We start from the raw sequence: 23260 nt of genomic DNA on the forward strand, positions 1-23260 counted from the left end.
GGGCTGAAGTCTGGGCAGCGGGGCTGGGCCGGGTCAGGGCAGTGGGGCCAAGCTGGTGTTAGGGCAGGGAGGCCAAGGTCAGGGCTGGGGCTGGGGTCAGGGCAGCGGGGCCGGGCCTGGTCAGGGCAGCGGGGCCAAGCTGGGGTCAGGGCAGGGAGGCCAAGGTCAGGGCCGGGGTTGAGGTCAGGGCAGCGGGGCCAAGCTGGGGTCAGGGCCGGGGCTGGGGTCAAGGCAGCGGGGCCAAGTGGGGTCAGGGCAGCGGGGCCAGGCTGGGGTCAGGGCAGGGAGGCCAAGGTCAGGGCCGGGGCTGGGGCTGGGGTCAGGGCAGCGGGGCCAAGGTCAGGGCTGGGGTCAGGGCAGCGGGGCCTGGCTGGGGTCAGGGCTGGGGCCGGGGTCAGGGAAGCGGGGCCAAGGTCAGGGCCGGGGTCAGGGCAGCGGGGCTGGGGTCAGGGCTGGGGCCGGGGTCAGGGCAGCGGGGCCTGGCCGGAGTCAGGGCAGGGAGGCCAAGGTCAGGGCCAGGCTGGGGTCAGGGCCGGGCTGGGGTCAGGGCAGCGGGGCCAAGCTGGGCTCCAGGCAGGGAGGTCAAGGTCAGGGCCGGGACCAGGGCGCAGGACCGGGCTCACCATGCCAAGGAAGGGCCCTGCGGGGTCGTAGCGATAGGCCTCCTTGTCGCCCAGCACCAGGTAGTGCGCGGCGTTGCTGATGACGCGTTTCAGGTTCACCAGGGAGTGGAGCAGCCTGGGCAGCCGGGCCGGAGCCGCGAGGAAAAGGCAGAGAGAGAATCAGCATCACCCCTCCCCCGCCAGCCCCTCCCCCCCAGGGACCCCCACCCGGGCAGAGGTTCCCCCACCCAGCTCCCCCAGCCATGTCTGGGGTCTTTGGAGCTCTGCACATTCCCGTGACCCAGGGCTGTACCTGACACCGTAATCCACCACGACGGCCTCTTTGGCGGTGCCCGTGATGGCGTCGTGGTGCTGGAAGAGCCCCAGGGCACGCCGGGCCTCGGTCAACAGGGCGTAATCCGAGAGCGGGTATCTGCTGTCCAGGCCAGCATGCCGGGCGTGACTCAGCGCCAGGCTGTACAGGACCTCTGCACCCCTGGGCAGACACAGACCCATCAGCCACAGCTCCTCCCCATGCACACCCCTCGCCCTGCGCCCGAATAGCCCCTCGCCCTGCGCCCGAATCCGCCCTCACCCTGCGCCCAAATATCCCCTCGCCCCACCCCCGAATAGCCCCTCACACGGGCCCCAAATCCCCCTTGCCCTGCGCCGAAACCCCCTCGCCCTGCCCCCAAATCCTCCCCCGCCCAAATATCCCCTCGCCCTGCCCCCGAATCCCCTCTCACCCTGCACCCGAATATCACCTCACCCCGCCCCAAATCCCCCTCGCCCTGCACCCAAATCCCCTCTCACCCTGCACCCGAATATCACCTCACCCCGCCCCAAATCCCCCTCGCCCTGCACCCAAATCCCCTCTCACCCTGCACCCGAATATCACCTCACCCCGCCCCAAATCCCTCTCGCCCTGCACCCAAATATCACCTCACCCCGCCCCAAATCCCCCTTGCCCTGTGCCCGAATTGCCCCTCGCCCCGCCCCTGAATCCGCCCTCACCCTGCGCCCAAATATCCCCTCGCCCCACCCCCGAATAGCCCCTCGCCCTGCCCCCAAATTGCCCCTCACACGGGCCCCAAATCCCCCTCGCCCTGCACCCAAATGTCCCTTGCCCTCCCACAAATACCCACTCACCCTGTGCCTGAACCCTCTCGCCCTGCCCCTGAATCTTCCTCACCCTGCCCCCACTCCCCATTGCCCTGCCCCCAAATCCCACCTTGTCCTGGCCTTGAATTCCCCTCACCCTTCCCCCGCATCTCCCTCACCCTGCCCCCGAATCCCCCTTGTCCTGAGCCTGAATCCCTCTCGCCCTACTCCCGAATCTCCCCTCACGCTGCCCCTGAATCCCCCTCACGCTGCCTCTGAACGCCCTCGCCCTGCTCTCAAATCCCCCTTGCCCTGCCCAAATCCTGTCCCCCTGAATCCCCCTTGTGCCCTGAATCTCCCTGTGACAGTGCCCCCCATAAGGCTTTATGGAAATATGCTTATGAATGTATATATGACATAACTGGAATATGTTCTATGCTACATATGCCATGTAACATATCTATGTAAAGGTTATGATCTACCGAATCTGTTCATCCTATTTGTATGCAGGTATCATTTTTGTATTCCAAGTTATGAATATTGGCCGTGTACTGGCTTGATTTGTAAATAACCTTAGTAGAGCATTTGGTCAGTTCCTGGAGAAAGGAATTCACTAAGTTAAGTGCCCAATTAAGAAGCACTTAAGGAACAATAAAAGCGGCAAAGAGTCCTGTAGCATCTTACAGACTGACGAGGGTGAATACGTCACGCACCCAACGAAGTGGGTATTCACCCACAAAAGCTCATGCTCCAATACGTCTGTTAGTCTACAAGGTGCCACAGGACTCTTCGCCGCTTTTACAGATCCAGACTAACACGGCTGCCCCTCGGATACTTAACGAACAGCGCATCTTGGAAGGCTCCAGTCCACATAAGAAGTCTTCCTGGAGACATTCAAGATGCCAGGTGGGCAATGGCTGCTGTCTGTAAAACTGTGAGTCATGCATGGACATGTGCCTGGCCCAGGTGACTCCAGAACTCCACCTTGGAGCTGGACTGTGCATAGGCGAGAGGAGGGGGTCTCCTCCCACAAGAGAAAGTCTATTTTAGCCCGTGGGAGACCCCTCCATTTTGTCTTCAGCTGGTTAAGGAGATAGCCTCTCCACCCCCAAAGCTACCTGAAAGAAACTGGAACAAAAGACAGTAACTATAGGGGGTGTGAGTGATTGCTGGACCCGGACTAGAAGGAGATCAGTCTGTAAAAGGAAGCTTACTGGAACTGGTGAGGTTTTGTCTGTATTCAGTTTTATTAGACATAGACTGGTGGGTTTTATTTAATTTTGCTTGGTAATTCACTTTGTTCTGTTTGTTACTACTTGGAACCATTTAAATCCTACCTTCTGTATTTAATAAAATCACTTTTTACTTATTAATTAACCCAGAGTATGTATTAATACTTGGGGGGGGGGAACAGCTGTGCATATCTCTCTATCAGTGTTACAGAGGGCGAACAATTTATGAGTTTACCCTGTATAAACTTTATACAGGGTAAAACAGATTTATTTGGGGTTTGGACCCCATTGGGAGTTGGGCATCTGAGTGTCAAGGGCAGGAACATTTCTGTAAGCTGCTTTCAGTTAAGCCTACAGCTGTTAGGGGACGTGGTTCAGACCTGGGTCTGGGTTTGCAGCAGGCTAGCGGGTCTGGCTCAAACCAGGCAGGGAGCTGGAGTCCTAAGCTGGCAGGGCAGGAAAGCAGGAGCAGAAGTAGTTTTCGCACATCAGGTGGCAGCTCCCAGGGGGGTCCTGTGATCCAACCCGTCACACTCCCCTCCCCTGAAATCCCCCCAGCTGTGTGCCCCGAGTTCCAGCCCACCAAGCCCCTGCCCCCATCTGTCCCACCCCTAAACCTGTCACTGACTGCACTCTGCTCCTTCCAGCCCAGCCTCCTGCCCTGCCCCCCACTCCCGCCCATTCCCAGACATCTGCCCCAGCCCCATGCCCTCACCGGAGATGGGCCTCCAGCACGCGGTCCAGGCTCTTGTAGAAGGGCCGGGAGGTGTAGTAGCCTGTCCAGTAGTGGTCCTCCCGGTCTGCATAGGAGAAGAAGTCTCCACTCAGCACGGGGAAGCCGGGCGGCTTCATCCCAGGGACGATCCCGGTCCTCTTGGAGAGAGCATCAAAGTAATCGGAGAGGGTCCCGAACTGTGCCTGCAGGGAGAGCGTGGCCCCATGCCGCCCATGAGCCAGGTGGCGGCCCCCAGTGCCAAGGAAAACCCCCCACTCCGGGACTGCCAGGAGCTGGGAATGGGCGACAAGGGATGGATCACTCGATAACTGCCCTGTTCTGTTCATTCCCCTGAAGCACCTGGCATTGGCCACTGTCAGCAGACAGGATACGGGGCTGGATGGACCTTTGGGCTGACCCAGACTGCAGGCAGCCGAGGCCCCAGGACATTAACAAACCAAGAGAGCACCTGGAAAGCAGGTACATTGACAAGGCCAGAGTTCTGACAGCTACATTGTGGGGGGGTGTCCCCCATATCCCGCCTCAGGAGGTGGGTGGGGCTCCCAAACCCCCCATCCATATGGGATGGCGGAGCTCAGCATACACCTCCTGGAATCCACAGGGATGGGTGGGGCTTGTAATAAATCATAGAATCACAGATTAGGGTTGGAAGGGACCTCGGGAGGTCATTGAGTCCAACCCCTGCTCAAAGCAGGACCGACCCCAAACTGTGCCTACAAACATACTCACTTGTGAGCCTCACTGTGGGAAGTGCCTAGCGGCTGCTCCGGGATCCCTGTAACCTGCAATCATGCTGTGCTGGGGCGGAGAGAGCCAGCTGGTAGCCAGCCTGCACTAGTGCAAGCCAACCTGCCTCCCAACAGAAGTCCAGGCCTAGTCAGCGGGAGACGCAGGGAACCAGAGCCAGGGTGTGGAAATGGGGCCCAGCCAGTGGACAAGAGGGGAGGCCGGGCCTTGCACCCCCACCCCTTGGTCCCTGAGAAGAGGCTCCGGGGAGGGCGGGCTACCGGGGGGAACAACTGCTGACTGAAAGGAGGGACAGGGGCGAGCTTTTCCATCCTGGCCCCCAAGACGTGCTGTGCTTCCATCACCCTGAGCCTGGGACATGTCCTGACCAGGCCAGGCCAAGACAAGACCACGCCCACCGGCTCCAGCTCCATGCCAACCACTGCCTGGCATGGCACTTTGTCACCCCTCCCGTGTGCCCTTCTCCTTCCCCACCTTATTCCTTCTCTTCCCTGTCACTCCCTTTTCCTGCCCCTCTAATGGGTCTGGCTTTGCCGGCCCAAGCTGTGTGTCTTGCAGCCCTCCCGTGAGCCTGGGAGCAGCCAGAGGCATGGCCTGCCAGCTCAGCACTGGGACAGGTTTGCCAGGTCTCAGCATGGCTGCGCGCTGGGCTGTTTCTCCAGCAGGCAGGCTGCAGAGGCTCCGTTTCCGGGCTGGGCTGGACTTTCCTCTCCCTGGCTGTTTGGACAGTTTGGCCTTCTAGGAAACGGGCCCGGAAAACAACAGCACAAGCAGCACTGCAGCCCAGCTCAGCCAGCGCCTCTTCCTGGAGGGGACCCGGCCTGCCTGGGGAGCGCCGGGCGGCTGTCCGTCCGACAAGGGGCCTGCCTTCTGAAGCCACACAGCGCCAGCACCGGGAACAGGGGATGCTGCTCCGGGGAACTCTTCCCATCGCAAATGCTTTGACGGGGTTTTCCTTCTTCCTGCACCTTTGGTAGAAGGGGCCAGGCCGTTCAGTGGAGCGCATGCCTGGCACTGAGTGGGCAGAGGGCTCCCTAGGCCAAACCCCAGGCCTCGTTTAACCCTGTTTAACGCTGGACAGTGACAGGGTCGTGTTAGCACTTGTGACTCTTCAGGCCCATATATTCCATCAAGACCAATATAATTCCCTGTACCCCCTGGTATCCTCCAGGGGGCAGCGCTCCCCCCCTCACACCCCTGGCATCCTCCAGGGGGCGGGGCTCCCCCCTCATACCCCTGGCATCTCCCAAGGGGAAGGGCTCCCCCCTCATTCACTTTGTTCTGTCTGTTACTACTTGGAACCACTTAAATCCTACCTTCTGTATTTAATAAAATCACTTTTTACTTATTATGAATATGTATTAATACTTTGGGGGGGGCAAACAGCTGTGCATATCTCTTTATCAGTGTTACAGAGGGAGAACAATTTATGAGTTTACCCTGTATAAACCCTGGGGATCCCCCTGCATCCCTGACATCCCCCAGGGGGCGGGTCTCCCCCCACACCTCCGGCCTCCCCCAGAGCGTGGGCGGGGCTCCTCTGGACCCTCCAGCACCTCCCAGCTGCAGCCCCTTTGGGAGCCCGGTGCGGTACCTGCACGTGCAGGCCGGGGTGGGCGTTGAGGAAGTCGAAGAGGCGCTGGTAGTTGAGGAACTGGGCGTCCCACTCCTGGGGCTTGTCGTAGCGGAAGTCGTCTCCCAGAGGCACCAGCAGCACCTTGCTGCGGAACAGCTTGGCCTTCTTGCGGTACTGGTCCAGCAAGAGGTGTGCCCTGCGGCAGAACAAGGCGAGAGGCCTCAGGGAGCAGGGCCAGCGGGCACAGGCAGCATGTCCCGGAGCCAGCCAGGAAGGCTCAGACTCTGGGGCCGAGTGGCGGGGCGCAGCTCACTCACCGTTCGGCCACGTTGGCCTCAGTGATGGCTCGGGGGGGCACCTTCCATGGACAGTTGATCCTGCCCCCAGGCAGGCGCTTGAAGTCAAACTGGCAGCAGATCTTGGGGTCAGGGCCGCAGGTGTGGGGCACATCGTAGCTGTAGAAGGGCATCATGTGGCAGAAGATATCAGTGCTGGAGTCTGGGTCTGCAGAGAAGCAGCCAGCTGAGTCGCTGTGCCCACCCCGGGTGCCATCTGCCCCTGCTTGGCTGCTGTGCCCCCCAGGTCCCACCCATGGCACTCAGGAAGGGCCCCCAGCCCAGCCAGGAGGGGGAGCCCTGCTTCAAGTGCCACCAGAGCCAGGAACGGCAGCAGCGGGGCCATGGCCCAGGGAAGGGGAGCCCCGCTTGCCCACGCTCCAGGGCAGGACGGGGCAGTCGCACCTGAAGGACGCTGGGACCCAGTCACACACAGGGTGGGAACAGTGGGGGGCCTGGCAGGGCAGGCTTGGTTCAGTGCCAGAGGCCCCCAGAGACCCTCAGGGACTGGGACGGGCGGGAGGGGCCTGCTCCTCAGTCAGAAGGCCGCATGTGAGCAGGGATCACTGCACCGCCAGGAAAGAGGGCAGCAGCGTCACCCCACACCCACACCCACCCCCAGGCAGCCCCTCCCCCCACACCCACCCCTAGCCCCAGGCAGCCTCTGACCCCACCTCTGGCCCAGGCCCTCTCACCCCAGGTCTGTCTCCACATGAACTCCAGGTTGTGAGTGGCAGCGAAGTGCTTCTTGATGGCGTAGTGTACCCTCTGGATCAGCATGCTGGTCAGGTTGGCGCGTCTCAGCAGGTAGGGCATGGTGGCGCTGTGCCCAAAGGGGTCGACAGCCCAGCCAGACCGTGGGGTCACACCTGAAGGGAGCACCAAGCAAGGCTGGGTGGGGCGGAGCTGGTGACCCCTCCCTAAGGGCGCGGCCCCAGGCGTGGGCAGCACACCCAGCCCCAGAGCCCCCACAACCCCTTGGCCACGGTCACAGCCACGAGGAGACAAGGGCAGGGCGGGTCTGCACTGGCCCGGCCCCCCGTCACTCACCGATGTTCTTCTCCAGCCACTGATGCCCCTCGATCAGCTGGTCAATCATGGCGAAGTAGTGGGAATTGGCCTCGTCGGGCATCACCCAGCCGCCCGTCACCATCTCCAGCTGCCCATTGCCAACCAGCCTGCAGGGGGCACCAGAGAGTCGGGACAGCGCCCCGCCCCACGGCCAGCGCCCCCACCCCACGGCACCTCCTGCAGGCACACCCAACAGCCAGTGCCCCCCGTACCTGCGCACCGCAGCCCGTTTCTGGGTGCTGATGTTGTCCCACCACTTGGAGAAGAAGGAGATCTCAGACCAGATGAAGCGGCGGCGCGGGTCCTCCCGCAGTTTCAGCACCATGCTGTTCAGGATGTGCTGTGTCTGGTCTGCGTAGTACTTCTCAAAGGTCTTGATCCAGCCTGCGCAACAAGCACAGGGCAGGGACTGAGTGCGGAGCCCTGCCTGCGGGGGCTACGTTCCCTCTAAGCCGCGTGGCCACACAGCAGCCTATTAAGTGCTGTGCAGGCGCTCAAGACCGCAGCGGGGAGAGATTCCTCTCCCCCAGTCCCAACCCAGCCTGGCCCGGACCTGCTGCAGCTTGGGGAGAGATGCCCCTCTCCTGGGCCCTGTGACACTCTGTACCTCGGGGGAACACCCTGCACCCCCATGTTCATCCTTATAATACGATTGTGTGGTATCCAATGCAAAGTTTGTCAGGTCGGGTGTCTTCAGAAGGCTCATGATGCACTGAGCATTGTTGTCACAGTGATGTTATAGGTTGTAATCTCATGAATATAGTTATGAGGCTGAAAATGTGTCCTTATGGCTTAAAACAAGCCCAGGCAAAACTCTCCAGGAGTAGAGGGGCAGTTCACACCTCATCAGGGCATGAATGGGACAAACCCAGCCCAGCCTCACAGGAGCAAAGGACACTGGCCTAGGCAGCAACAAAGGATCTGTTGGACTCTTGAGGGAGTCACCCCCTTACCTCATCGTAGTCCCAAACTGACCAAGGGAATGCTCACCTGATTCTGAAGGGGTGGGGGGAGGGAAGCCAAGAGGGCAGAAAGAATATGATAAAAGGGAGAGACATTTGCCATGTTCTTCTGCTCTCTTCCACCTCCATCTACAGACACCACCACCAAGTGACTGAAGCGCTGATCAAAGGGGAGAGCCTGGCTGAAAGGCAATCAGCCAGCCTGTGGTGAGAAGCATCTACATTTGTAAGAGCTCTGAAAGTGTTAAGATCAGCATAGAATGCGTTTTGCTTTTATTTCATTTGACCAAATCTAACTTGTTGTGCTTTGACTTATAATCATTTAAAATCTATCTTTGTAGTTAATAAATCTGTTTGTTTATTCTACCTGAAGCAGTGTGTTTGGTTTGAAGCGTGTCAGAGACTCCCCTTGGGATAACAACCCTGGTACATATCAATTTCTTTGTTAAACTGACAAATTCATATAAGCTTGCAGCGTCCAGCGGGCAGAACTGGACTCTGCAAGACTGAGGTTCCTAGGCTTGTGTCTGGGACCGGAGACATTGGCTAGTGTCATTCGGTTGCACAATACAAGCAGTGGCTGGCCAAAAGTGCTCACGCATGTAGCTGGGAGTAGCTTACATGCCAAAGGCTGTGTGTGAACAGCCTGGGAGTGGGGATTCTCACAGCAGAGCAGGGTAAAGCTGGCTCCCAGAGTTGAGGATTGGAGTGACCTAGCAGATCACCGGTCCAGATAACACCAGGGGAACGTCACAGTGGGGTAAAAAAGCCCCTCTCCCAGGCCCAACCTAGCCTGGCCCAGACCTGCCGCGGCCAGGGGAGATGCACCCCCCTGCCCCAGCCCAGGGGCTGCTGTGGGGAGAGAGATCTGGGGGGAGTCTTCTCTCCCCATTCCAGCTCTGGGGAAGCCTGCACCCCAAATCCCTTATCCCTACCCACAGCCAGAGCCCTCACCCCCCCGCACTGCAACCCTCAGCCCCAGCCCTGAGCCCCCTCCTACACCCCAAACACATCACACATCAGTCTCCATATTGGTGAACAAAACAAAATTCATTCCGCACATGGGTGGGAAAAACTAGAGGGAACACTGCTGAGAGGCCAAAGGGCTGTGTCTGGGACCCTCTGTCTGTGCAGTCTGGGGACCATGCCTGGGACCCTTCGCCAGGGGATTCCCCGCAGCTCAGCTGTGGGCATTAAACCCAGGGCCAGGCTCCAAGGCCCCAGCCTGCCCCATGGGCCTCACTCACCTGGATCGTTATGGGAGTGTGGCACCACAAACACCTGCAGGGGCTCCGTGTCCCACTCATGGGGCTCGTAGGTAATGTCAAAGCCCTGCTTCCACACGCCGCCGTCCTGGTTATCAAAGGGCAGCACCGAGGCCACGGCCAGCATCTGCAAGACCAGGGACCATGCTCAGTGGGAGCAGCAAGACTGGGGCCTCCAGGCCGCCAGCCTCAACCCCAGTCCCTGGCACCAGGCCCCCAGGACACCAGTTGTGACAAAGCGGGACTGTTCTTAATGTTTCCTCTGAATAGTGTGGGGGTGCCTCAGTTTCCCCTAGGCAGTTCTTAAGTATCTGGGGGTGGGATAAGGGTGTATGAACACTGCAGAGCCCTAGAGGGCAGGTATGTGCAGGGGTCTGGACACAGAGAATGGCCGACACCCTGTTTCCTGGCAACTGATGGCCTGGGCCCTTCCCCCCTGCAAGGTGAGAGCTAAAGGGTTGGAGAACAAAGGAATCCGGTGACCTCCTGGCCCGGGAAATGGACAAAGCCCAGAGGAGGAGGGGCTGGAGGGAGTTTAAGTTTGGGACTGGCTGGGGATATGGAGTGAAGTGCAGACGGGGTTGTCTGGCTCACTGGCCCCCAAAATGGACCCGGCTGAGGGGCCCTGTTCTCTGCACCTACAAGCTCTGTGTTAGACCATGTTCCTGTCGTCTAATAAACCTTCTGTTTCCCCGGCTGGCTGAGAGTCACGTCTGACTGCGGAGTTTGGGGGCAGGACCCTCTGGCTTCCCCAGGACCCTGCCTGGATGGACTCACTGTGGGAAGCGCACGGAGGGGCAGAGGATGCTGAATGCTCCGAGGTCAGACCCAGGAAGGTGGAAGCTGTGTGAGTTGTGTGTCCTGAAGACAGGCTGCTCCCAGAGAGGAGACTTCCCCAGAGTCCTGGCTGGCTTCGTAGGGAGCAGTTCCAGAGCATCGCCCGGGGCCCCCGGGACACCAGCCTCAGCCCCAGTCCCTGGCAGCGAGCCCCTGGGATGCCAGCTGCATCCTCCACCACTGGGATGCCAGCCCCATCCTCAACAACCCCAGTTCGCACCCCCAGGACGCCAACCCAGCCCCTGCACTGGAGCCATCTCTAGATGCTCAGCGGTGAGGGGCTGCACCAAGAGACAGACATTGCTCCTGCCCCAGCCCTCAGTGAGAGCACAGGGTGTGGCCCCAGATATCTCAGGTCCCTGTCCCCCAGCCCCTCGCCCCCCACAGGGGGCTCCCCCTCCAATCCCCCAGCCCCTTGGGCCCCCACAGGTGGTTCCCGCTATGACTCCCCTGCCCCTCAGCCCCTCGCAGGCAGCTCCCCAGCCCTTCGCCTCCCTGCAGGCAGCTCCCCCTCCAAACTCCCCCCCTTGTCGTCCCCCCCGCAGGCAGCTCCCCCTCCAAGCCCAGATATCTCAGGCCCATGCCCCCCACAGGCGGCTCCCACTCTGACCACCCAGCCCCTCAGCCCCCTGCAGATGGACCCCCCTCCAAGTCCCCCACCCTTCAACCCCCTGCAGGTGGCTCCCCCAATGACGCCCCGGCCTTCAGCCCCCCACAGGGGCCTCCCTCTCCAACTCCCCAGTCCCTTGGCCTCCCACAGGGGGCTCCCCCTCCAAGCCCCCCACCCCTCAACCCCTGCAGGCGGCTCCCTCTCCAAGCCCCCAGCTCCTTGACCCGCCACAGGTGGCTCCCCCTCCCGCCTAGGCCCCCGGCCCTCGCTCACCTGCAGGTCTGGCTTCTGGCCCCCGCTCCCCAGTGCGAACTGGCAGTCCTGTGGGGAGATGGAGAAGAAGCTGGGCCGGCTCTCGGGTGGCAGCACCCAGGACCCGTTGGGTGTGTGGTAGGGCAGCAGCAGCGGCTGCCCCTCTGCATGGGCCGTCAGCTCCAGCACCGACTCCTTGATGTGGCTGATGATCTCGTGGTTCTCCTCCAGCAGCTGCTCCAGCTGCTCGATGCGGTTCTGCAGCACCGAGATCTGGCTCTGCAGGTCACAGACACGGGGTGAGAGCAGCGCCCCCACGCCCCGAAATGCCGGGGGAAACTGCCCATCCATCGCCCACGAGGCACCGCAGCAGCTCCAGGGGACGCAGATTCACACAGCTGCAACCCAGAACTAACGGGGTCCCTGGCCATTTGCCCAAGTCGCTCTTTTCCCGCAGAATGTTTGGGGTTCAGTGACCCCCCCATTTTCCAGCAGAGAGCAGTGAGAGCGAGGGCCCATCAGGGCTGCCTGGGGGGGCCACCAGTGCAGTAGCTGCTGGACTGATGGCCTGGCAGTGCACTCTGCAGGGAGCGGGCCAGGGGCTCAAGAGGGGGGACTCCCCCTCCCAGTCAGCATGAGGGGGCCTGCCACGCAAGGAGCAGAGTCAGGGCTCAGTAGGGAGCACCCTCCTCTCGTAGACCCCATTGTCCCAGGGCAGCGCTGGGGGGTGCTGGGCTGTTGGCAGCAGGCTGGGGCACTCAGCAGGGGGCACTCTCTCCTGGCAGTCAGTGCTGGCCCCTGCACCCAGGGTGGCACTAAGGGGGCTGGGTGCACAGGTGCAATCCCAGACAAAAAGCATGTTCAGTAAATCTGGGCAGGCAGCTGGCGAATGCCAGTCAGCCTCCCAAAGCCCCCTGCAGGGCCACCCAGACAGGGAGCCACCAGCACTCCCCTGCCACAGACTGCTGCTGACCAACTGCTGCCACGTCCCACCCCAGAGGTGGCTGCATGTCAGTGGTGGGCAAGCAACCCTGGAATAGACTTGACCCATGCTTGGTGCCCAACCCTGGGACGTTTCTTCCCCCGGGGGTCCAGGTCCCAGGGAACTGAGATTCTGAGGCCCCTCAGCACTCGGCCCCCCCAAGCTGCCAACACGCGGCCGGGTGAGCAAGGGGGGCTCCGCTGCAGGCACCATGGGAGGTGATGGCAGAGAGCCCCAGCCCCACTCCTCGTCCCCTGGGTGCCAGGGCCACTTACCCGCGGGAAGTTGCCCCCGCTCTGGTGCCGGGCAGGGTCGTGCTGCACTCGGTCCAGCATCAGGTAGAGGGAGAAGACGGCCACGCAGAAGATGGCAGCTCCGCACACTGTCACCTGCTTCTTCAGCTTCATCCCGGGGCTGCGACGACCCACCTGCCACCAAGTCAGCCAGAGAGCTAGGTCAGGGCCCAGTGCCAGGCCCCTCGCCCCCCACTGTGGCCAGCCCCCCCCAGACAGACCCCCAACTCCCACTTGCACCAGCCCCCCGACCGGCCTCTCGCCCCCCACTGCGGCCAGCCCCCCCCCCAGACAGACCCCTAACCCCCACTTGCACCAGCCCCCAGACAGGCCCCTCGCCCCCCACTGTGGCCAGCCCCCCCCCAGACAGACCCCCAACTCCCACTTGCACCAGCCCCCACAACAGGCCTCTCACCCCACACTGCAGCTAGCCCCCCGATGAGCCCCTCACCCCCACTCCAGCCAGCCCCCGCAGATGGAACACCAAACCTCCCTTGCACCAGCCCCCCGACAGGCCCCTCTCCCCCACTGCGGCTAGCCCCCCCCGACAGACCCCCAACTCCCCCTTGCACCAGCCCCCACGACAGGCCTCTCCCTCCACACTGCAGTTAGCTGTCTGATGAGCCCCTCACCCCCCACTCCAGCCAACCCCCCAGATGGACTCCCAATCCCCACCTGGGCCAGCCCCTCAGCAGGGCTGGAGGGTCCTGAGGCCCCACAGGGGGCAGGGGGCCCATGGCAGAGTCTGAGCGCACAGGGAGGAAGATGAAGGCCTCAGCCCTGGCCGGGCCGCCCCACACCCAGCGCCCCCCGGGCTCCCAGCGCAGGCCGGGCCGCCCCACACCCAGCGCCCCCCGGGCTCCCAGCGCAGGCCGGGCCGCCCCACACCCAGCGCCCCCGGGCTCCCAGCGCAGGCCGGGCCGCCCCACACCCAGCGCCCCCGGGCTCCCAGCGCAGGCCGGGCCGCCCCACACCCAGCGCCCCCGGGCTCCCAGCGCAGGCCGGGCCGCCCCACACCCAGCGCCCCCGGCTCCCAGCGCAGGCCGGGCCGCCCCACACCCAGCGCCCCCCGGGCTCCCAGCGCAGGCCGGGCCGCCCCACACCCAGCGCCCCCGGCTCCCTGTCCTGCCCGGCCCACAGCACTGCTCACAGACTCAGCTGGGGGATGGGGGAGGCCGGTGGGGCCCAGCCGGGAGCCTGGCAGGCTGCGGGGCACACACAGGAAGCCCGTCTGCAGCAGGTGGGTGCCGGAGCCCCCGCTCCACGCCGGGCAGAGCATGGCTGTGGCCTGGTTACCCTAATCCCCCCGGCGCTGGAGCCGTCCAGCAGTATTTTTAGCTGTGAAGCCTGGGACGGTGCCAGGAGCTGGGGAGGGAGCTGAGCGTGAATTACACCCTGCCCTGCACAGCCCGCAGCCTGGCACCCGGCACGGCCGGCCAGGACACCTGCTCCCCAGCCACGAAGGGCACTGGATCCCCTCCCCCACTGCACTGCCACCCCCCCTCCCCCTAGCTCCACCATGTCCCTTTCCCCTCACTGCACCGCCATGCCCTTCCCCCTCCCCTCACTGCATCACCACACCCCCCTGCCCCTAGCTCCACCATCTCCCCTCCCCTCACTGCACCGCCATGCCCTTCCCCCTCCCCTCACTGCATCACCACACCCCCCTCCCCCTAGCTCCACCATGTCCCCTTCCCCTCACTGCACCGCCATGCCCTTCCCCCTCCCCTCACTGCATCACCACACCCCCCTCCCCCTAGCTCCACCATCTCCCCTCCCCTCACTGCACCGCCATGCCCTTCCCCCTCCCCTCACTGCATCACCACACCCCCCTCCCCCTAGCTCCACCATCTCCCCTCCCCTCACTGCATCACCACACCGCCCTCCCCCTAGCTCCACCATGTCCCCTTCCCCCCACTGCACCACCATGCCCTTCCCCCTCCCCTCACTGCATCACCACACCCCCTTCCCCCTAGCTCCACCATCTCCCCTCCCCTCACTGCACAGCCATGCCCTTCCCCCTCCCCTCACTGCATCACCACACCCCCCTCCCCCTAGCTCCACCATGTCCCCTTCCCCTCACTGCACTGCCATGCCCTTCCCCCTCCCCTCACTGCATCACCACACCCCCCTCCCCCTAGCTCCACCATCTCCCCTCCCCTCACTGCACCGCCATGCCCTTCCCCCTCCCCTCACTGCATCACCACACCCCTCTCCCCCTAGCTCCACCATGTCCCCTTCCCCTCACTGCACCGCCATGCCCTTCCCCCTCCCCTCACTACATCACCACACCCCCTCCCCCTAGCTCCACCATCTCCCCTTCCCCTCACTGCACCGCCATGCCATGCCCTTCCCCTCCCCACATCACCACACCCCCCACCCCCTAGCTCCACCATGTCCCCTTCCCCCCACTGCACCACCATGCCCTTCCCCCTCCCCTCACTGCATCACCACACCCCCCTCCCCCTAGCTCCACCATGTCCCCTTCCCCTCACTGCACCGCCATGCCCTTCCCCCTCCCCTCACTGCATCACCACACCCCCCTCCCCCAGCTCCACCATCTCCCCTTCCCCTCTCTGCATCACCACACCCCCCTCCCCCTAGCTCCACCATGTCCCCTTCCCCCCACTGCACCACCATGCCCTTCCCCCTCCCCTCACTGCATCACCACACCCCCCTCCCCCTAGCTCCACCATGTCCCCTTCCCCTCACTGCACCGCCATGCCCTTCCCCCTCCCCTCACTACATCACCACACCCCCCTCCCCCTAGCTCCACCATCTCCCCTTCCCCTCACTGCACCGCCATGCCATGCCCTTCCCCTCCCCACATCACCACACCCCCCACCCCCTAGCTCCACCATGTCCCCTTCCCCCCACTGCACCGCCATGCCCTTCCCCCTCCCCTCCCTGCATCACCACACCCCTTCCCCTCCCCTCCCTGCATCACCACACCCCCCACCCCCTAGCTCCACCATGTCCCCTTCCCCCCACTGCACCGCCATGCCCTTCCCCCTCCCCTCACTGCATCACCACACCCCCCTCCCCCTAGCTCCACCATGTTCCCTTCCCCCCCACTGCACCGCCATGCCCTTCCCCCTCCCCTCACTGCATCACCACACCCCTCCCTCACACTACACCACCACACACCCCTTCCCTCCCCTCACTGCACCACCACACGCACCATCCCCCATTACATCCCCCTTCCCCTCCCCCTAGCTCCACCACCATGTCCCCTTCCCTCACATTTCACCACTATGCCCCTTGCCCACACTGCACCACCGCACCCCCCTCCTCTTACCAGGCTCCCTCTAACCAAATTCCCACTAGGATGAAGGCACAGATTTGGGTGGGGCAGGGAGAGGATTAACCCCGGGGCAATTCAGCTGGAGCGGGTTGATCCTCTGCAAAAGCTACCCTCTTGCTCAGCCGGCCAGCTGGGCTGGGTGCAGGGATCACTGGCGAGGGGCTCCGGCCTGGGCCCTACAGGAGGGCAGACTAGCCAGTCCCAGTGCTCCCTTCTGGCAGTGCAATCAGCCTCTGGGGCCAGCATGAGCTCTCGGGCAGGTCTCCTGGGGCTGGAAAAAGGGAGTGACCAATGCACCTGCCCTGCCATCTGAGCCAAGAGCTGGCGTCCAGTCTGGCACGGGAATCATCCAGGAGGCCCCCACCCAGTCACAGGGCAGCAGCCAGAATAAGGCAGAATCCAGCCAGATGGAAGAAATTGCTCCCAGCCCCCCCCTCAAGGCATTGGGCCAACAGCAGGAGATGCTGAGGGCACCTGAGGTGGGGCAGCTAGGCCCTGCCCAGCCTGGTTGGTGGGCCTGAAACCCCCAATCCACAACACACAGCAGCTGTCACCGGGAGGCTCCAAGGGCTTCCCTCGCCCATTCCCACTGCACACAGGGGCCCAGCTGACACACTCAGGAATTTGCACAGCCCACCCAGAGAGGAAACCCAGCTCTGCTGGGATGGGGCTCACCAGCTCTCTGAGCTGAGCGACTCATGCCCTGGCAGCAGCCAGCCCCCTTGTGCTCTCTTCCCAGCCACACACCACAGCCAGGGGAGCCTGGCACCGTCCCTGCACTCCCGATGCCAACTAGTCACCAGCTCTGCCCAGGGATGCACAAGCTGCTCCTGCCTCGAGGGGCTGCTGCTAGGGCTGAGCAGCCAGCCCTGGGTGGGGGGTGATATTCCAGCCAGACTCAAGCTCTCTGGGCACCTGGAGGGCCAGGGCTCAGCTCGGCACTGGGCAGAGGCAGGAAGTCTGGAGAGGGAGCAGGAGGGAGCGTGGAACAGACAGAGTGCAGGGTGAGAATGGGGGACGTGGCAAGGGCCCTGGAGAGGGTGAGAGGGCTCAGTCTGCTCTGGAAGCCCGTGAAGGGGCTCAGATGGGTGGCTGGGGTCAACACGCAGGCGAGCAAGCTGGTGGAAGCACCAGCTGCCTGGCTGCATGGGAGGGAAGGAGATTATAGCTCAGGCCATGAAGCAGCTGCTCAGGGATCTCTCTGAGGTCCCAGGGGATGGGACAGGCTGGCTAAGCCAGTAACTAACAGCAACCTAGCAAAGCTGGGGAGAGGGTGATGGGAGGGGGTCCCAACCCGGCTCCTGCAGAGGAACTGGTAGCAATGAGCTCTGAAGTTGTGTCAGGAAGTGGATACAGGGGAACCAGCTGCCATCACTTATTTGGCTTTGCAAGGCCTTTGAACTAAGCTGTCCTGGCGCAGAAAGTGGCCCGACAGGAGTCGAATGTGTGAAATGGTCAGTTTCCTTCCTGGCCACTGACTGCCAGCGGGTCTGCATGGTTCTGTGCCTGGCCCGTGGGCTACCACGTTTATTACGGCCCTGCATGGGGCTGAGCATTGGGGGCAGAACTGATGGATGGCACAGTTACTGGGGTTTGTTGGGAGCAGGGAGATTGTGAGGCACGGCAAAGGAGGGTCACACAAAGTAATGTGCAGTGCCTACACGCTCTGATTCGAAAGGCCCTGCTCTGTTCATTCCCGCTCAGGGGCCTGGCACCGGCCAGTGTCGGCAGACAGGATGCTGGGCTGGATGGACCCTGGGGATGACCCAGTCTGGCTGACGTGCTGTTCTTAAATGAAGGGTATGAGCCCAGGACAGGGACCTAGGCTCTGAGCCCCCAGCCGGGTGAACCCCTGCAGTCAGAAGAGCCGAGATGTCTGGGCGCTGAGGAATGGGATGGAGAAGAACCTAGTGCCCTGGTGCCTACAGGTCTCTGGAGGCCTCCCTGGGTCCGGGGCGCAGCAGGGGTCCCCCAGCACTGCAGGGGCCTGGAGAAACTCCCCTCTGGAGAGGCTGGGCTGAGACCCAGAGAGGGGCCCGCGGGGCGCAGGGTCTGGGGCCGCGACAAGGGGCGCTGGGGGACACTGCCGGGGCTCCAAGGACACCCTGGTTCCCAGCCTGCGCTCGGCGGAGCTGGGCCGCAGGGCGCGGCTGGGGCCGGGTCCCCAGGCCAGGGGAGGGAGGGACATGTCTCCAGGCTGGCCAGGGCCTGGAGCTGACCGGGGCGCCCAGCTCCCGCTGCGGGGCCAGGGCCAGGGCCAGGGACCCGGCGCCCCGCGCTGCGGCTGCAGGGTCCCGCCCGGGCTGGCGCTGCGGCTGGCGGGGCCGATCGGGAGCTGTCCAGCCGCACCGCGCCCGGGCCGCCCGGGGCCCCTGGCCGCACCCCGGGGCCCCTCCGCCCCCGGCCGGCAGCGCAGCCCGCGGCGCCAGGTGCGAGGCGCGGACCGGGCCGGCTCCCCCTTACCTCCGGCTCCGGCTGCGGCAGCCCCGGGCCCGGTCCGCTCACATCCTCCGCCGGGCCGGGCCGGGCCGGGCTCCGATCCCCGGGCGCCGCCGCTCCTGGGCCGGCCGCGGCCTCTCCGGCAGCCGCCGCCTCCGCGCCCCGGGCTGCGCCGGCTGCTGGGACCGGGCAGGAGGCTGCGAGCCGGGATGCGCCCAGGCCCCTCCCCCGCTCCGTCCGCCCGCCCCCGCGGTCTGTCCTTCCCCCCCAGCTGTCTGTCTGTCCGTCCCCCCTCCCCCAGCTGTCTGTCCGCTCCCCCCTCCCCCGGCTCTGTCCATCCGCACTCCCCCCGTCTATCTGTCCGCACCCCCCCACTGTCTGTCCCTCCGCTCCCCCCTCCCCCGGCTCTGTCCATCCGCACTCCCCCCCGTCTATCTGTCCGCACCCCCCACTGTCTGTCCCTCCGCTCCCCCCTCCCCCGGCTCTCTCCATCCGCACTCCCCCCCCCCGTCTATCTGTCCGCACCCCCCCACTGTCTGTCCCTCCGCTCCCCCCTCCCCCGGCTCTCTCCATCCGCACTCCCCCCCGCGTCTATCTGTCCGCACCCCCCCACTGTCTGTCCCTCCGCTCCCCCCTCCCCCGTCTCTGTCCATCCGCACTCCCCCCCCCCGTCTATCTGTCCGCACCCCCCCCACTGTCTGTCCCTCCGCTCCCCCCTCCCCCGGCTCTCTCCATCCGCACTCCCCCCCGGTCTATCTGTCCACACCCCCCCACTGTCTGTCCCTCCGCTCCCCCCTCCCCCGGCTCTCTCCATCCGCACTCCCCCCCGTCTATCTGTCCGCACCCCCCACTGTCTGTCCCTCCGCTCCCCCCTCCCCCGGCTCTCTCCATCCGCACTCCCCCCGTCTATCTGTCCGCACCCCCCACTGTCTGTCCCTTCGCTCCCCCCTCCCCCGTCTCTGTCCATCCGCACTCCCCCCCCGGTCTATCTGTCCGCACCCCCCCACTGTCTGTCCCTCCGCTCCCCCCTCCCCCGGCTCTGTCCATCCGCACTCCCCCCCGCGTCTATCTGTCCGCACCCCCCCACTGTCTGTCCCTCCACTCCCCCCTCCCCCGGCTCTCTCCATCCGCACTCCCCCCCCGTCTATCTGTCCGCAACCCTGGAATACTGTGTGCAGTTCTGGTCTCCCATGTTTAAGAAGGATGAATTCAAACTGGAACAGGTACAGAGAAGGGCTACTAGGATGATCCGAGGAATGGAAAACTTGTCTTATGAAAGGAGACTCAGGGAGCTTGGCTTGTTTAGCCTAACTAAAAGAAGGTTGAGGGGAGATATGATTGCTCTCTATAAATATATCAGAGGGATAAATACCAGAGAGGGAGAGGAATTATTTAAACTCAGTACCAATGTGGACACAAGAACAAATGGATATAAACTGGCCACTAGGAAATTTAGATTAGAAATTAGACGAAGGTTTCTAACCATCAGAGGAGTGAAGTTTTGGAATAGCCTTCCGAGGGAAGTAGTGGGGACAAAAGATCTATCTTGCTTTAAGATTAAACTCGATAAGTTTATGGAGGAGATGGTATGATGGGATAACATGGTTTTGGTAATTAAATATTCATGGTAAATAGGCCCAATGGCCTGTGATGGGTTTTTAGATGGGGTAAGATCCAAGTTACCCGGGAAGGAATTTTCTGTAGTATCTGGCTGATGAATCTTGCCCATATGCTCAGGGTTTAGCTGATCGCCATATTTGGGGTCGGGAAGGAATTTTCCTCCAGGGCAGATTGGAAGGCCCTGGAGGTTTTTCGCCTTCCTCTGTAGCATGGGGCACGGGTCACTTGCTGGAGGATTCTCTGCTCCTTGAGGTCTTCAAACTACAATTTGGGGACTTCAATAGCACAGATATAGATGTGAGGTCTTTTTTAGGAGTGGTGGGTGAAATTCTGTGGCCTGCATTGTGCAGGAGGTCAGACTAGATGATCATAATGGTCCCTTCTGGCCTAAATATCTATGTATCTATGAAAAAAAAAAAAAAACCCCCCACTGTCTGTCCCTCCGCTCCCCCCTCCCCCGGCTGTCTGTCCGTCCTCCCCCCCCGTCTATCTGTCCGCACCCCCCCACTGTCTGTCCCTCCGCTCCCCCCTCCCCCGTCTCTGTCCATCCGCACTCCCCCCCCGGTCTATCTGTCCGCACCCCCCCACTGTCTGTCCCTCCGCTCCCCCCTCCCCCGGCTCTGTCCATCCGCACTCCCCCCCGCGTCTATCTGTCCACACCCCCCCACTGTCTGTCCCTCCACTCCCCCCTCCCCCGGCTCTCTCCATCCGCACTCCCCCCCCCGTCTATCTGTCCGCACCCCCCCACTGTCTGTCCCTCCGCTCCCCCCTCCCCCGGCTGCTGTCCGTCCTCCCCCCCCGTCTATCTGTCCGCACCCCCCCACTGTCTGTCCCTCCGCTCCCCCCTCCCCCGGCTCTGTCCATCCGCACCCGCCCCCGTCTATCTGTCCGCACCCCCCCACTGTCTGTCCCTCCGCTCCCCCCTCCCCCGGCTCTCTCTATCCGCACTCCCCCCCCCGTCTATCTGTCCGCACCCCCCCACTGTCTGTCCCTCCGCTCCCCCCTCCCCCGGCTGTCTGTCCGTCCTCCCCCCCCGTCTATCTGTCCGCACCCCCCCCACTGTCTGTCCCTCCGCTCCCCCCTCCCCCGGCTGTCTGTCCGTCCTCCCCCCCCTGCTGTCTGTTCATCTGTCCCCCGCAGCTGTCTGTCCATCCACCCTCCCCGTCCCCGTCTGTTTGTCCACACCCCCCCCCCGCACTGCTGTCTGTCTGTCCGCCCTGCCCCACCCCCATCCCCGGATGTCCATCTGTCCCCCGTCCTCTCCCATAAAATCATAGAAGATCAGGGTTGGAAGGGACCTCAGGAGGTTCCAGTCCAACCCCAACTAAATCATCCCAGCCAGGGCTTTGTCAAAAACCCTAAAAGCCTCTAAGGATGGAGAGTCCACCACCTCCCCAGGGATCCCATTCCAGCGCTTCACCCCCCGCCCCGTGAAATCGTGTTTCCGAATATCCAGCCTAGACCTCCCCCCTGCAACTTGAGACCATTGCTCCTTGTTCTGTCATCTGCCACCCCTGGGAACAGCCCAGCTCCATCCTCTCTGGAGCCCCCCTTCGGGTAGCTGAGGGCTGCTATCAAATCCCCCCCGCACTCTTCTCATCTGCAGACTGTTGTCTGTCTGTCCTCCCCCCATCCTCTCCCCCTGCTGTCTGTCTGTCCATCCCACCATTCCCTCCCCCTTGTCTGTTTGTTCCTCTCCTTTCTCTCCCCTGCCCCCCATCTGTCCATCCTCCCCTGTCGCTATGTCTGTCCCTACACCCCTGTCTCTATTTTCCCCTCTCCATTGGCCTCTCCTGCTGGGGCATGACACTGGCACTGACTGGTGCTTCCTGGTGTGTGTGGTGCCAAGGACTGGTTACCCCAGAGCCATGTCCCTGTGCTGTGGGACCAGCAGGACCCGGCTGGGCTGCACCCCCCAACTCCCCTTCCCCCTCCCCTGGCTGGGCTGCACCCCCAAACTCCCCTTCCCCCTCCCCTGGCTGGGCTGCACCCCCCAACTCCCCTTCCCCCTCCCCTGGCTGGGCTGCACCCCCCAAGTCCCCTTCCCCCTCCCCTGGCTGGGCTGCACCCCCCAACTCCCCTTCCCCCTCCCCCGCACTGGGCTGCACACCTCCAACTCCCCTTCCCCCTCCCCTGGCTGGGCTGCACCCGCCAACCTTCCCCCCCTTAGGAATTGCATGGTGCTTGCTGCACATCTGGGCACAGATCACTGCCAGCACGGCTATTCCGCTGCGGGCTGGCTATCCACATAGCAGGGACCCTGTTTTGCACTGATCCCATGTGAGTGCACAAGGGCGTCCCCTTCCCTGCCAGCAGGTGTTGGACACCAGGTGTTGGAAACTAATCAAGATGAGTCACTTTAAATCCAAAGAGTTTTCTTCAGTTATGAGAGCAGCCCCAAACCAGATGTGATGAACTTTACAGCACATACAGTTTAACCTACAGAAATCACAAAACAGGAACACAGCCACCAGCCAGGGATCTCCCAGGGCAGCGGAGGGTCCGTGTTTGCCCCGCGGCGGAGGGGCAGGGGTAGGTGCGCTGGTGCTGGGTGGGGGAGGGAGGCACCGTGCTGCAGTTCTCCGCTCACTGCGATGGCAGGCGAGCCCGGGAGTGTTGAAGCTGCAGGTCCATGATAGTCGCAGTAGCTGCACTTGCTGGAGGAAAAGCCCCATTATGTCCTGGTGCATCTGCTGCTGCTTTTGCTGGGCCTTGCTCCTGCCCACACTCTGTAAGGATAAGGCCTTTGTCTGCAGGTGACACCTCCCCTTTTTCCAGCGAGCAATGTTCACCCTCAGCCCCTCTGTTCTGGGGCTGGGGCAGCACGGTGTGACGAAGTGGGACTGTTCTTAATGTTTCCTCTGAATAGTGTGGGGGTGCCTCAGTTTCCCCTAGGCAGTTCTTAAGTATCTAGGGGGTGGAGTAAGGGTGTATGATCATTGTAGAGGGCATGTGTGTGCGGGAGTCTGGACACAGAGAATGGCCGACACCCTGTTTCCTGGCAACTAATGGCCTGGGCCCTTCCCCCCCTGCAAGGTGAGAGCTGAAGGGTTGGAGAACAAAGGAATCAGGTGACCACCTGGCCCGGGAAAGGAACAAAGCCCAGAGGAGGAGGGGCTGGAGGGGGTTTTTCAGTTTGGGGCTGGCTGGGACATGGAGTGAAGTGCAGACGTGGTTGTCTGGCTCACTGCCCCCCAAAATGGACCCAGCTGAGGGGTCCCGTTCTCTGCACCTGCAAGCTCTGTTTTAGACCATGTTCCTGTCGTCTAATAAACCTTCTGTTTTACTGGCTGGCT

The 23260-nt window shown here is 62.8% G+C and overlaps 1 protein-coding gene across 4 annotated transcripts in view; it reads right to left on the minus strand.

The window, feature by feature from the left end:
• Positions 1 to 18479, minus strand: part of MAN2A2 (mannosidase alpha class 2A member 2) — a 29949-nt gene extending 11470 nt beyond the window's left edge. The window contains exons 1-12 of one of the 4 annotated variants that reach the window (XM_048865990.2): positions 18369 to 18479; positions 12584 to 12736; positions 11348 to 11605; positions 9610 to 9754; positions 7613 to 7784; positions 7380 to 7507; positions 7025 to 7198; positions 6312 to 6498; positions 6013 to 6190; positions 3651 to 3853; positions 916 to 1098; positions 624 to 738 (exon numbers count right to left, since the gene is read on the minus strand). In XM_048865990.2, coding sequence (XP_048721947.2) covers positions 624 to 738; positions 916 to 1098; positions 3651 to 3853; positions 6013 to 6190; positions 6312 to 6498; positions 7025 to 7198; positions 7380 to 7507; positions 7613 to 7784; positions 9610 to 9754; positions 11348 to 11605; positions 12584 to 12715 — 1875 coding nt within the window. In that variant the 5' untranslated portion in view covers positions 12716 to 12736; positions 18369 to 18479. The remainder of the gene's footprint in view (positions 1 to 623; positions 739 to 915; positions 1099 to 3650; positions 3854 to 6012; positions 6191 to 6311; positions 6499 to 7024; positions 7199 to 7379; positions 7508 to 7612; positions 7785 to 9609; positions 9755 to 11347; positions 11606 to 12583; positions 12737 to 18368) is intronic. The other 3 variants (XM_048865992.2, XM_048865991.2, XM_048865994.2) reach the window with 3 other exon arrangements.
• Positions 18480 to 23260: the final 4781 nt, after the last annotated feature.

Source organism: Caretta caretta, chromosome 10 (genome assembly GCF_965140235.1).
Source record: "Caretta caretta isolate rCarCar2 chromosome 10, rCarCar1.hap1, whole genome shotgun sequence".
Lineage (NCBI taxonomy): Eukaryota > Metazoa > Chordata > Testudines > Cheloniidae > Caretta > Caretta caretta.